The sequence below is a fragment of the Antechinus flavipes genome, chromosome 2, assembly GCF_016432865.1.
Source record: "Antechinus flavipes isolate AdamAnt ecotype Samford, QLD, Australia chromosome 2, AdamAnt_v2, whole genome shotgun sequence".
NCBI lineage: Eukaryota > Metazoa > Chordata > Mammalia > Dasyuromorphia > Dasyuridae > Antechinus > Antechinus flavipes.
The window spans coordinates 317242522-317256763 of NC_067399.1; the positions used below are offsets into that span (position 1 = coordinate 317242522).

The 14242-nt window shown below is 32.4% G+C and overlaps 1 protein-coding gene across 10 annotated transcripts in view; it reads right to left on the reverse strand.

The window, feature by feature from the left end:
• TTLL5 (tubulin tyrosine ligase like 5) overlaps nucleotides 1-14242 on the reverse strand; it is a 392042-nt gene that overhangs the window by 295842 nt on the left and 81958 nt on the right. For 8 of the 10 annotated variants that reach the window (XM_051977559.1, XM_051977558.1, XM_051977560.1 and 5 more), the window contains exons 13-16: nucleotides 11587-11668; nucleotides 10070-10131; nucleotides 8433-8527; nucleotides 6524-6565 (exon numbers count right to left, since the gene is read on the reverse strand). In XM_051977559.1, coding sequence (XP_051833519.1) covers nucleotides 6524-6565; nucleotides 8433-8527; nucleotides 10070-10131; nucleotides 11587-11668 — 281 coding nt within the window. The remainder of the gene's footprint in view (nucleotides 1-6523; nucleotides 6566-8432; nucleotides 8528-10069; nucleotides 10132-11586; nucleotides 11669-14242) is intronic. The other 2 variants (XM_051977557.1, XM_051977556.1) reach the window with 1 other exon arrangement.

A 14242-nucleotide genomic window follows, 5' to 3' on the forward strand; every position in this document is an offset into this window, starting at 1 on the left:
CTGACGTATACAAAATAAAGGCAACAGAATAGGGAAAGATTGGGAGGAGAAAATAGGAAAGAAATATGGAGGGAGCATGTAAATTGAGTCTTAAAGGAAGCAAGGGAGACTAGGTGTTGAGAGTGAGGGAAGAGATCATGCTGGCATAAAAGACAGACAATACAAATGCCCGGAGTAAAAAGATAAGAGTGTTAATGTGAAGAATATAGCAAATAACGCCAGTGAAACTGAATCACAGAATATGTGTAAAAGATGAATGATAACAAGTTTGGAAGGAGCCAAGTTCTGAAGGGCTTTAAATACAAAAGAAATGATTATATCAAGATAATGCGACAGGGAGACCACCCAGGAGGTTCCTGCGATGGTCTAGCTATTAAGTAATAAAGGCCTGTACTAGATGATATACTAAAGATTATCTAACCCAACTCTCTACATAAATCTCCTCTACATCATTTTGAACACTGTCTGAACATTTTTAGTGATTTACTTCATAAAATAATGCTTTTACATTTTGGGTTGTGTTAGAAATCTCTTTTTTTATATGGAGTCCAAATGTCTTGGCTTCTAACCTCTATTTACTGGTATTAGTTTTGTGTTCTGTAACCACCCATAACAAATCCAATCCCTCCTCCATAGACTTCAAAGATATAAAGGCAATAATCCTGTCACCCACTAAGTCTTCTCTTCTCCAGATTAAACTCTGGTCCTTTGGTAAATAAGTACTAGCTTACTGATGTCACTCTTAGAATGTGATGGTCAAAGTTGATCACAATACTCCAGGTATAGCTTGCTTAATGCACAGGACAGTGGGATTATTATGTCTTTATTCTGAATGCTAACCATTAATTAATATAGTCTAAGCTTGAATTAGCTTTTCTTTTTCTTTTTTTTTTCTTTTTAGAAGTTACATTATACTACTGATTTATATTGTATTTGCTGGCAAACAAAACCCCCAGATCTTTTCATCTCATGAAGCATCCTTAAAGTATATTACCTAAATTCCAACTCTTCACCATTCTCCACCCCAGCTTCCTATTTCTCAATACTGGATTAACTGATTTTTTAAAACCTAAGTAGAACAATTTAGATTTTAACCTTGTTAAATTTAATTTTGTTAAATTTGTCTCATCATTTCAGCCTGTCATTCATCCATGAATTATTCCTCTCAGTTTTATAGCCTCTACAAATATAATGAGCATGCCATCTGTGTCTTCTGCCAGTCAGTGACAGAATTTTCCCTTAAATCTTCAAGTTTTCTTGAAATCACAGTATCTTAGAACTAAGATGGGACTTTTGAGGTGAGAACTGAAGGTTTGAATATTGAACACTTAAAAGAATATTGTTTGAATGCCAGTTCCAATGCATAGCACTATTACACTCTCATGCAGCCCAGATTTTTGCATATTTATCTACAAGAACATTATTAGAAACTTTTGTTAAAAGTCTTATTGAAATCCAGACACTGAATTATTCAAATTAGAGTGGTACAATGGAAATGGTACTAAACTTTGAATCAGAAAACAATTTCAAATCCTGCCTCTGCCATCTGTGTAAAAAAAATTTTTTTTACACTTTATATCTTTAATTTCCTTGACAGAGGTGAGGGAAATTTAGACTTTATATTAAATAGCAAAGAATGAGAACCTGAAGGGGTACCCATAAATTGGGGAATGAATAAACAAGTTATGGTATAAAAATGTGAAGGTATACTATTGTACTGGACCCTTATTAGTTTAACAGTCAATTAGGATTCCTGAAGACTTAAGTTGAAACATGCTGCTTACCTCCTTACAGAGAGGTGAAGAGTTCAGAATAAAATATATTTTTTCAAATATGGCCAGTAAAAAGTTTGTTTTGTTTTACTATACATGTTTATAATAAAATGCTTATTTACATTTATAATAAAAGCTTATAGTAAAGCTTTTTCTTTTCCTTGTCTTCTTATTTAGGAGTGGGAATGCAGGAAGTGGAAGGAACAGAAGGCTCATATTTGTTTGAAAGAAAATTTAAGGAACAATTTTTAAAGAAAAATTAGTACATATAATATACAAATTCTTCTCAAAAACTACAAAAGAAAGTACCCTATTGGAATCCTTCTATATTACTACATAAAGTAGGGAAGAATAACACAGAAGGAGAACTATAGGCTGAGATAATTACTGAATATTGATTCAAAAATTTTAAATAAAATACTGTCAAACAAACTATAGTGATTTATCCCAATAAATCATTCATTATGACCAACTGGATTTACAAAAGGGATGCAAGAATGGTTCAATATAAAGAAAACTATCGACATATTAAAAACAGAAACATGCAAAATCACATGATTATCTCAAAAGATGCAGAAAAATGTCTTTGACAAAGTGTAACATTTATACTTAAAAAAAAAAAAACCTCTATAAAGTATAGGAATAGAAGAACCCTTTTTAGTCTCATAAAAAATATTTCTCTTAAACCAAAAGCAAATATATTTATAAGCATTCTTTCTTCCATTTTTTGTAATCCTTAGCAATGCTGGAAAGAATCAGGTTATTCCAAGATTTCAGCTTTCTTGTCTCTGCTCTTTTGTCTGTGACATTCTTTGCTTACTTGCTACTGCTTCCAGATTTTTTAATGAATGCTCTGTTAAAATCAACAGAGTGTCCTATGCATCCATATCCATCTCATACATTCTCCTTTCTGTACTCACTAAGATCATCTGTTACTATATTGCCAGAACTTTGCTTGTGGAATACTACCACCCTTATTAAGACCAAAGAAAAATCTTTGACCATGAGATTATATCAATCATTTCTTTAAAATGTATGGAACTGCTTTCCTAAAATCTAGGGCATACATCTGATCATGCTTTCTTGGTTATGACAGACTCAAAAATAAGTAATCACTTTCTCCTAAACTTGCTCAGAGTTTCCATTCTGTCTTTCTTCTTGTTCAGAATTAAGCACACACAGTAGCAGTACCTTTCCTATCTGCCAGAGGTGGGAATGAAATCAATAGCCACTTTGAGACTCCCTGCTGAAACATCTTCATGATTGAGAATAGAAAACAAACTGACAAATTAAAAGCATTACTCTAACTATAGCTTCTCAATAAATATCACTGAAGTTATATAAAATAACCAATATTTGCATATGTACTCATGCATTCAGAGAAAAAAAATTCTCTGCAGCTGGCTTATTCACCATAAACAAATAAAAAACTATTGTTAAGTACTATAAATCATAAACAAAAAAATTTAAGTTTGAAGGAAGATTTAAAAGACAGAAATTTATAAAAGGGTAAGTACCAGGTAATGAATACAAATATGCAAAAACTAAAATATGGTGAAGGGGAAAAAGGAAAGGAGGGATGAAATGAAATTGTCTAAAATCACAATCTTATAGAAAAAGAATACTTGCAAAAACTGAGAATTAGATAATACAGTTCCACAAAACTATGTCTGACAATAATACATAAAGAAACCTAACCAAAATATAATATATAACTTAAAAAGTTTTCATAAGAGATAATACAGGGGGAATAAAAATTCATCACATAAAACATTTGTATGCATATATATATACATACACGCACATATATGTGTATGTGTTTGTGTATATGTGTGTGAAGACATGTTTGTGGACAGAAAAAAACCAATCAGATTATTAGCAACTAATAACTGATATGGGATAAAATTAAAACATGAACTACATTTTGGAAGATGAGCAAAGTTTAAAAAAAAAGTTTCACATTATTAGACAATAATTTGCCTGTGGAAAATTATAGGAAAAAAGTATGCAAGATAATGGAAAATCATTAATATTTGCAAATCAGGAGGTCTAAAAGACATTTATCATAGTGGGTATAAAGGGAATTGGTTTTAAAAAGAAAAACTTACCCAAACCACTTCCAATTATGTTTGAAAAATTATTAAGAACTAGAAGGTACCAGAGGATTAGAAAAAAAGCAAATATGGTACCAGTCTTCAAAAATGGTAAGAAGAATGCTCCTGGTGATTATCAGCCTGGTAAATTTAACTTGAATCCCTAGTAGATAATGGAACAAATATTAAGAAAAAAAAAACTGTAAATAAATATCTAGAGATTAATGGATTCATGAAGAACATGCAGTATGGAGATTTTACTCATTTTAAATCATATTAGACAACCTTGATTTGTTGGGGATTAAGAAAATGCCAAAACTGGTATAAAAACAACAAAAAAGGGGAGCACCACAAACTATATTTGGGTTTTTAGAAGCATTTGAAATTGCATCAAAAAATTTAAGTTCTGCACTATACCAAATTTGTTTTGATTCAATATTGTTATATAAATTGAAAACAAGTTAAAAGTCTATAACCAAAGGTATGATAAATAACAGTGACTCTAGTTCAGACAATCATTTAGGGACACAAAGAGATTAAAGATTATTTAATTTCTGTCTTGATGGCTTAAAAGGAAAAAAAAAAAGAGCCAAGAACTCAACAAATGATAGCAGACATAGAACACCATTAATTCTGAAATAACACTAAGATTACTATAGAGATGTGAAAGAAAAACCAAAATAAGTTTCAGTCTAGGAAAAAACAACAACAACAACAAAAAAAAAACCATGACTTGGGAAAAAATTTTAAATTGTTGAGAAGAGAAAAACTGAGAAAGAAGAAATGGTTTCAAAATGAATAAAGTGATGAAAGGCTTAGTAACTCTGACCAATACAATAATCACCACAACTTCAAAGAGCTCTTGATATAAAATGCTATCCGCCTCCAGTTAGAAAACTGATGAACTCAAAAAAAGGCAGATGGAAGCATTTTGTTTTTCTTTTTCTATTTTTTCTTTTTTTGTTGTTTTGAGCATGGCTCATGTGGAAATGTTTTGCATAACTATATCTGTATAATGAGTTACCCTATATCTTGTTTTTTCTTTGGAGATATTGGATTTGTTAACTATAACATAACTAATAATTAATAGTAATTCCTGAGATAATCAACATATTTTCATAACTAATAAGAGCACCCCAGCATTGCTAGGGCTCATTATTGCAGGGAAGGGAGAAAATGTGAAAATGAAAATTAAAATTTTTTAAAAAATAAAATAAGGTGACTTATTTGACTACAAAACTGAATAATCATATTATACAACAGAAAAGAGTAACATGATTTAGGACCTGTAGAGAAAGACGTACACTTTGCAGAGACAAGAAGGAAAGGTCTCTACTTAGAAGTGTACTTTATTATCAGAAAGACATCTCAAGTAAAATAGCTCCATTTACAAAAAGTTGGCTGAATAATAAGGATCTGGTAATGTTATTACAAAAAACATGTTCAAATCTTGTATGAAGATGTATAATACAGTGATAAAAGAAATATAAATAGGAGTAATCAAATCGAAATGAATAAAGTGAAAAATAAAGTTATGATTACATATAAGACTAATATCTTGGGAATAACACTCATAAAGCTATGCATCCCTAGTGGAATTCATTCCTTGAGATATTTAGGACACTCATTCTCCGGGAACAAAAATAATTTTATATATAGCATGGTTACTTAACATTGCAAAATACTACAAGAGCAGTTTATAAAATTACGTATAGGAAGCTCTCTTTACCAGTTACAAAGTTCAGTGAGAAATGCTTTTTTTTGTTGTTTGTTTTTTATTTCAAAGGTCCATCTGCCAGGATTAGTTCCTCATTTAGTATAGTTGAAGCTTACAAATTTAGGGGCTGTATCAAAGAACAAAGGCCAACATTAAAAATGACTGCTTCATTAAAGAAGTATTTGTAATATAAACCATACTCAGTGTAATTTAATGCATCTAAAATCTACACACTACTAAAGAATATCAGGATTAAATTTATCATCATTTTCCTAAAGAAGATCAAGGGAAAAAAGAGGAAAAACAGGGGAGAGAGCAATATCTGGAGAACTCAAATGCTAATATTGCTTTTGAGAGCAACTAATGTGAAAGCAACTAAAGAAAGATACTCAGTGCAAAGGATAAAATAGGCACACTGTATTATAGTTAGTTTTTATGAGTTACTATGAAAAGTATACGCATATAAAATTACATGTGTTAAATTTGGAAGGTATTAGTTAACACATATAGTTAAAAACTATTATGAGAATTACTTTGAAGTTGTACTGCTGATGATCCCATAACCAACAATATAAGCAAAAATGAAACCATTAGGCCTACATTATTTTTTCTGAAATGTTCTATCAAAATAGATTTAATACTTTTTAAGCTCCATTCCATTTACCTAAACATCAATTGCCTGCGTTCTCTCTTTAAGTCTGTATTATATGAAATGAAGAAACTTCTAAAAAGTTCCTATATTCAATGGTTTCCTGTCTTTTGTCTCTCCCAGACTTCTTTCTGCTATATATTTATCCCCACTTTGGCTTTTGTTTTATGTTATTAAATTCTTCTAATATTTGAAGAATTCTCTATTATACAAGTCAAGGACTAGAAACTACAGTTAAATGACTTGCTATTTTTGGAATGGGAATAAAATTTCCAAATGACCCAAAACTTACCTGTTTGAAGTTTGGTGATTGAACTGGAGCAGATGCTGGACGCTAAAAAAAGATAGAAAAATGGAATAAAGCCATATATTCTCCTAAAATTCCTATGTCCCCATCCACCAAGACAAAAATGTAAAGGTGGTACAAAGTGATCACCAGGAAGAAATCTAGAATGAGTGTGTATAATATGCAAGTGGTGGATATAGAGTGTTTAGTTCTCATATATCATCTTCTCTAATACAATTATTTCAAGCTTTATTTTCATACCTCTAAAAGTATGAGCATTCTTAAAACTGATAAAACAGACTTCAATGGAATTTCTTCTTCTAAACATAAAAATCACAACCCTTATGGGCCTTGTCATTTGGTATAATTCTTACTCTTGACAAATCCGTTTTACGTATTACATGCAATACAGCTATCTATTTCTTTAGCCACAAAAATACCTCAAGAGCTTAAGGAGAAGGATACAATACCATTGCCTACCAGCTAGCAAAATAGTGGGAGAATGGATTTTCTAGGATTTTCATAATTTGGCAATAGAAACCATTATTTTATCCATGACAGACATGTAGCCATGCCAGAGATAAACTTGGCCGAAAAAAAAAATATTATTAAAATTACTTGAAGCATTGACAATATGTATATTTTTAGCAGAAAAATATGAGATTAAATCTACAAATATTAGTTTCTATCATCATCATTATGCTATTTACATTAACATGACAGAAGTAATGGTTCGAAGAAGCAGCATATAACTTAATTGTTATAAACTTTAGTATTATCAGGTTAAAAATACTCTAATTCTCCCTTTAAAAAAAAATGATGATCCACTAATCAATTAAAAACCAGGCTCCAAGTTTAAATTTTCTTCCAAAAAGACATCTCTCAAAGAAGAGAATACCTGAAAAAATTTAGGTATTTTTTACAAGAAAAGGCTTTATGTGTTCTAATAAGTAACATTCTGTCAGACCTATTTTATCAGTGCAGATGATTATTCTATATGGTATGGGCAAATATAAAGGAAAGAGACAAGGCACAGTTCTACCTGCAGAAATCTTCCAATCTAGTAAATCAGTTACAAAGAATAATAAAGCAACAAACCAGGAGTATAAAATAATAAAAAAAGAGAAAAGAAATGCTGCTTAGAAGCAAAGCAAAGGAATCATCAAAATGAGGTGGCTTAATTAAAGATGCTTTTTAAAGGAAGATGAATTTTGAGTCAGGTATACAATCAATCCAGATGAGCAGAGAAGAGAGGATGAGACCTCTAGATGATATGATATATATGATACAAATAAAAGCATTAAGTGAAAACCAACAAGTGGTATGAGAAGAATGACAAGATGATTGGCGCGGCTGGAACAGAAAGGCTATTCTGAAGAAAGGATAATCAGACAATAGCAGAGAAATATCCAAGAGGATTTAGACTCTATTTCATTTAAGGTAATGTTTCATGGATACTGTTAAGAAGACCCACTTATTGGATACTTTTCATCTGTATTTCTTTTGTTTGGTTCATGAAAACAAAACGCAGATCATAAAATACTTAACAATACAGCCACTGGAAATTAGTATGTAATCTTCCTTTTTGTGTCCAAATTATATGGATAGCAATCTGAGATAGAAGAAAAGAAAAAAAGGGGGGGAAGAGGGGGAAGAAAGCAAAAAGAAGGGGAGACAAAGCAAAAAAGAAAGGGGAAAATTTTGATTGACAGCATAAGCTATTTGCCCAGGCTGAATGTAACTGAATCTTAGCTATCTATCTATGTTCATACTAGAGTCCCATGGTGCAGTCTTCTTCAGCAGGTACCCTGACAGTACACACTGTCTAAGCTTATACATTTGGCTTTTAAGCTAGTTTAAATCAGTCAGTTCTCTGTGGTTCTCCTAGAGGCTCCCAGCTTCTGAATTTGCTTACCTGACTTTTCTGGAAGGGATTTCGCCTGGAAGGCTCAAATGTAGGATAAATTGGCCTGGTTGATGACCGTTGAGAAGAGTCTTGGCACACAAATCCTGAATAAGGAATGGGCAATATTAGAGCCTGCCATTTTCCAGGAAATCTGCAGGTCTAGTTTTACCTTTGTAGTACTAACCAAGTTTCCTTGCCAATATCCTACCCAGGCAAAAGCATCCCAAAGGTCTCTACCTTCAATTATGCTAAAATTTGAAACCATTATAAATATAAGGGACCAGATCCAACTCTTTTGGTTATACAAGTCATTCTTAGTAAGAAAAAGATATTTAAGCTGATGAACTTGAGAGTAATGACGCCGACGCAAACAAACCCATAGCTGCATACACATTAGTAAAAACAAATGCTGTTTTAAGAATTCTGTTGAATATCGACTAGAAAAGAATTCTTTCATTGGGAAAGTTTGAAAAAATCTATAAGGCAGGTAAGATGTTCGGCGGTCACTATATCTTATTTATGGCTTGAGAAATCAAGCACTGGCTAATGTCTACTTACCTCCTGAAGAGAAGCAGTTTTTCTTCCAAGGAGAACAGAGTAACTGAGTCCTTTAATTCAATAGTGTCCTAAGTATGGATCTACCTGAAATGTTCTGTGTAATGAACTATTGACTAATATACCACAGTCTATCGACCTGAGAGTATATATATTCCTTTGGTATTTTCTTAACTTCTCTTTTTTAAAAAAGGTTTTGTTATTGTTGTTGTTGTGTGTTTATTTTCACAGCAATACCTTCAATTTTAGCTACTGGAGAAGACATCATGTTAAGACCAATAGGGATTGTTTCAATGAAAATGTATCCAGTTTTCTTTATATTAAGAAGGCTTTGATATGAATAAACTGATACAGAGCAAAGTAAGTAGAATCAGAACAACAATTTAAACCACAATCACAGTAAGACAAAGCAAAACATCACTGAAAGACATGTGAACTCTGATCAATACAGTGACCAATCGTGACATCATAGAATTATAAATCTAAAAGCTATCAGGGACCACAGAAGCCATCTAGTCTCACATTCTTCTTTTACTAATGAGGAAACTGTGGCAAAGAGAGGTGCACTGATCTGTTCAAGGTCATCCAGTAAAGTGTCAGAGATAGAATCTGAACCAAGGCCTCTAACTCTAGTGCATCTTTCCACTGTACTGCAAGAATCACATAGAAATATGCCTTTTACAGAGGATGGAGACCACAGGTGTAGATGAAGTACATATTGTCAGATATTGTCAATATCTTTATTAGTTTGACTTAAATGTATTTCTTTATTGCAATGGAGAATCCAAATAGGATGGAGAATGAGAAGGGGGGTCAGTCACTGGAGAAGCAACACTGATGTTTAAAAAAAAAAAAAGACTTTTAAGAAAAGATTTCTTTCAATGAATCGATTATTTCATCTAGGACAAAAGAAAACTAGGGAAATTGGGAGACAAAACAGATAAGAACACTTTCTCTCACTTCCCTGAAAATATCATTTCTTAGTACTTCTTCCAAGAAAATTGGCCAAACTGACACTTCACCAATACTGAACAAAATGCAAATTCAGGCTAATTTTAATAATGTGTTAAATTCCAAAAAAAGACACTTACCTACAACAGTGAACATATCTGAAATCATACTGGCTTTAATCTTTAGGTCCAAAGGTGCATCACTAGAAATGAAGAAAGAAAATAAAGAAAATAAAAAATGACAAAAAAAAAAAAAAAAAAGAGAGAGAAATGATTAACTTACCAATTAATTTAAAGAATCAGATTTTTTTCAAAGAATATCTCCAATGGATTCTAACAGATCAGACCTCTCAGAAAATAAAGGTACAAGGTAAGCCCCAGAAAAGAAAATGTCATTATGAAAAGAAAGGAAAAGAGAAATCCAGCTAAAGGTACTCAAGTCTAGTGGTATATACCTTCTCTAAAGAGCAGGCTCAGTACAAAAATTTCTTTAAGTTATTTCCCCTTTATCTTACTAATGACAGAGAAAAACTTACTGTACAACACTAATCTGACTCAATTTCATTAAATAGCATATTACCAATATCTACCTTCGTGGAGTACTGCATCTGGATGGTTTTCAGTATAATAGTTAGGGTTTCCCAATAATTCAATGAAGCTCACAGTTAACTAAGTGTTCTGGTTATAGAAATCTTAAGCAGACTTTTATCTGTTATTCCACTGATATTTCTCCCTTTCTTCAAAACAAGCAGTCAGCCAGAAAACTATTGAATAAAGAAGTCTCCCATGTGAGATTACTTAAAATTGTTAGAATTGGATAGGTAGGATATGGACTAAGGAAAGGAGGCTTGTTATTACTAATGCTATACTTTTAATTGACTGACTTAATAGTCAGAAAAGTGGCCTCAAACAATGAACAAAGTATTTATTATACTTTGGAGAGAAACAGAATATATACTAGCTTCTATTTTAAAAAAAAGTTTACTCAATAAATATTGATGACAACGTAGATAAAGTACTATAATTTCCAGAGCTGTACTAAATATATATACTCCAAGTCTAAAGCTTCCACTAATTTCTATCTTTAATGCTTAGAAAAGAACACAAGGAAAATGTTGGGGAGAGAGGAGGATCTTATTCTCTAGTAATAAAAAAAGACTGTAATGTCTGGACTAGCTCTCTAGAGGACCCCAGGATTAGGCAAAGTCCTTGGTCATAGGGTGGAGAAGTGAAGGAGATAGGACAGTCGCCATGCGGTGGTCCAAGATGGAGTCTGGAATCTGGAGAGTCTGAAGTCTTCTGTGGCTGAGAGCTGCTGCTAAACGCTGTGGCTGAGAGAGAGCCTTCTGTTCCTGGGACTCCCTTTAAATACCCCAGCACCACTACATCACCACACTACACTGGATGCAGCTGTAGAACATCACATCACCACATTACCCTAAGTATACGCCAACTACATTGGCCACATCATTACATTATATCAAGTATGTGCTTAGAGAACCACCATCTCACACAAAGTAGGTACTTAACTACAAGCCCCTGCTGTCTTAGACTCAAATACACTTTTTCAGAGTTCAGCCTGCTACAAAAGACAAAAACTATTTTGGTGTTACTAGATGAATATGTGTATCCTTCACTTAGTGATAGTATTTACTTACCATGCCAAAGAAGGAGAGAGATTCACTTCCAGCAACCATGGTTTCAGGCTTGAATCAATGAGAACATCAAAGCCATAAAGCTCTAGAAATATAACAATCAACAATGGAATATTTTTAAAATAAAGAGAAGATAGTAGAAATTCGGAAGAGGTCACAGACAAGCAGAGTACTGAAGTACTACCACATTATATTTAAAACATACTTTAAGAAAACAAGCTGTACATAATAAAAATTCATGGGTTTATATACAATATTATTTTCTGTTATTTGTATATAGAAACGTTCATTTTTGTTATTGTTTGTCAAGTTCAAAATAATTAAAGAAAATTAAAAGCAAAACAAAAAATTTTAAAGAACTTTTAACAACATATAACATCACTTTCTATTTCATAAATTAAGTTTTCAAATGTGATACAATATGAATCCCAAAGTGAGGGAGGAGCTACTCTAATAAATCCCTGCAAGAATTTCAAAGACTTGATAAGGGTATTAAGAGGCGTTTATTAAGCACTTACAATGTGCCAAGCACTTTGCTTAGGATACAAACATATAAGTGAGCTTAACCTCACTTAACCTCATACAAACCTCAATGAGCTTAAATTTTAGCACAGAAACAAATATTTACACAAAATTCAAGGTTGTTGGGGAGAGAATATACCAGGAAAAGCTTTTCATAGAAAGTGTTGCTTGAGCTGATTTTTTAAGGAAATCAGAGATTATAAGAGATAGAAATGAAGATGAGCTGGCCTGGGGGAGTAAAAGGACCATCTTCTCAAGAGAAGTAAAAGATGTGGGGAATCAATTTACTAAGCTCCTATATCTGCTAGGCACGGTGCTAAGTGCTGAGTTGTCAGGTAAGGAGAGGGAGAAAAGAGGAAGCTTTTAGGCAGATAAACTTTTTGTTTGTTTGTTATTATTATTTTTTAACAATACAGTATTAAGTAAAAGGCAACTAGACATTGCAATAGCACATTATACTTGGAATCAGGATGCCCTGAAATCAAACCTAGTCTCAGACACTTAATCACTGAAGGTTCCTTAACTATAAAATGAGGTCATTAACAACACCTACTTTGCAGAATTGTTGGGAAGATCAAATGAGAAATTTATAAAACACACAGCACAATGTCTAGCACATAGTAAACACTATATAAATGCTATTATTGTTGTTATTTTTGTTATTATTGTTATTGTTGATTGGGAGCACTGTTGGAGGATTACAGATTCTGATAAAGGTAGCACTTATTTGATATTGACAGGTATAAATTCCCAAGGAATTAAGAATGTCATCTTTTGAATTTTGAATTTAATTGATTCAAAAGGCTAAGGCTAGAAAAAGAAGGCATCTTCAGATAGAGACACAGATGCTCTGATTATTAGATTTTCACATTACTTATTATTGGAAGGAACAGTTTATCTGCTGGATTAAAAAGGATATTGAGACTAGACCATTAGAATAAATCTATAATGAAATTCAGTAACTATAAAATCATACATGTAGGTAGCAGTAGTTCAGAAAAAGACTTGAATGTTTTAGTAGACTGAAAGCTCAATAGGAGTCAGCATTGTAATCTGGGCATCAAAAAAGGTAATATAATCTTGTACTACATTTATAAGAATCTAAAGGGTCTGAATAAGTCCTGCCTTGCCCTGACCACATATAGAGTTATTGTATTCAGCTGTAAGAGCCACAATCTAATAACTGTATTAATAAATTAAATAGAGGAAGGCAAACAAGATGGTGAAGCACCTTGAATCTATGATTTAAAAATATGAGTTGAAGTAAATAGGCATGTTTAGTGTGGAGAAAAGAATCGAGCATAATATCTATCTTCAAGAATTTGAAGGACTATCATATAGAATAGGGATATACCTTGTTTTATTTGATCCTATTGGGTTGCAAAGAAACAAATTCAAATTTGAAAAAATTCTTAACAATTAGAGTTGTCCAAAAGTACAATGGGCTACTTTGAGAAGTACTGGGTTTCTTTTTCTTGGAGGGCTTCTACAAGAAACTGGATGATCACCTGTAAGTTAGGTTATAGTAAGAAATTGTTTCCTGTATAGATTGGCCTAGATGACCACCAAGGCACCTTCTAACTCAATTTTTGTAATCCCATGGATCTGTGCCCTGGAGATTACCTTTTTGTTTTAGCAAAATTTCTATTGTACTGAAAAAGGATGCCTTTCTGATCAAATATTGTTAATTTTGATCATGAATATAGAAATGGAGGAGGAAGATAATATTTTATTTGAATTTATTTAGTAACTATGTCCTTTTTAATCCTATTACAAGTTGTTTTTTGTTGCATTTTATAGTCTATGAGAGCCTCATACAGTGATACCTGTGATACAGTGAGCCTGGAGTTTGGAATAGTCTCTTTGGGTTGTGAGATAAAGATTCAATTGGTGGGGGAAAGGAAATGAAAAGATTGCCTTACTGCCATGAGGGCCTACTTGACATTAGACAGCAAAAGTTTGTGGGGTATTTAGTTAGCAAAATTGAAATTGTTAGCAACAGATAAATAGAAGTGGAAGTCAAGAAGCGTTGGGACTTAGCCAGGAATGAATACTGATAGGATGGAATTTGAAAATAAGGAATAGTGCAGAGCTGAATTGATTTACAAATGGGTCAAGAATGGAAAAGGAGAAGAGT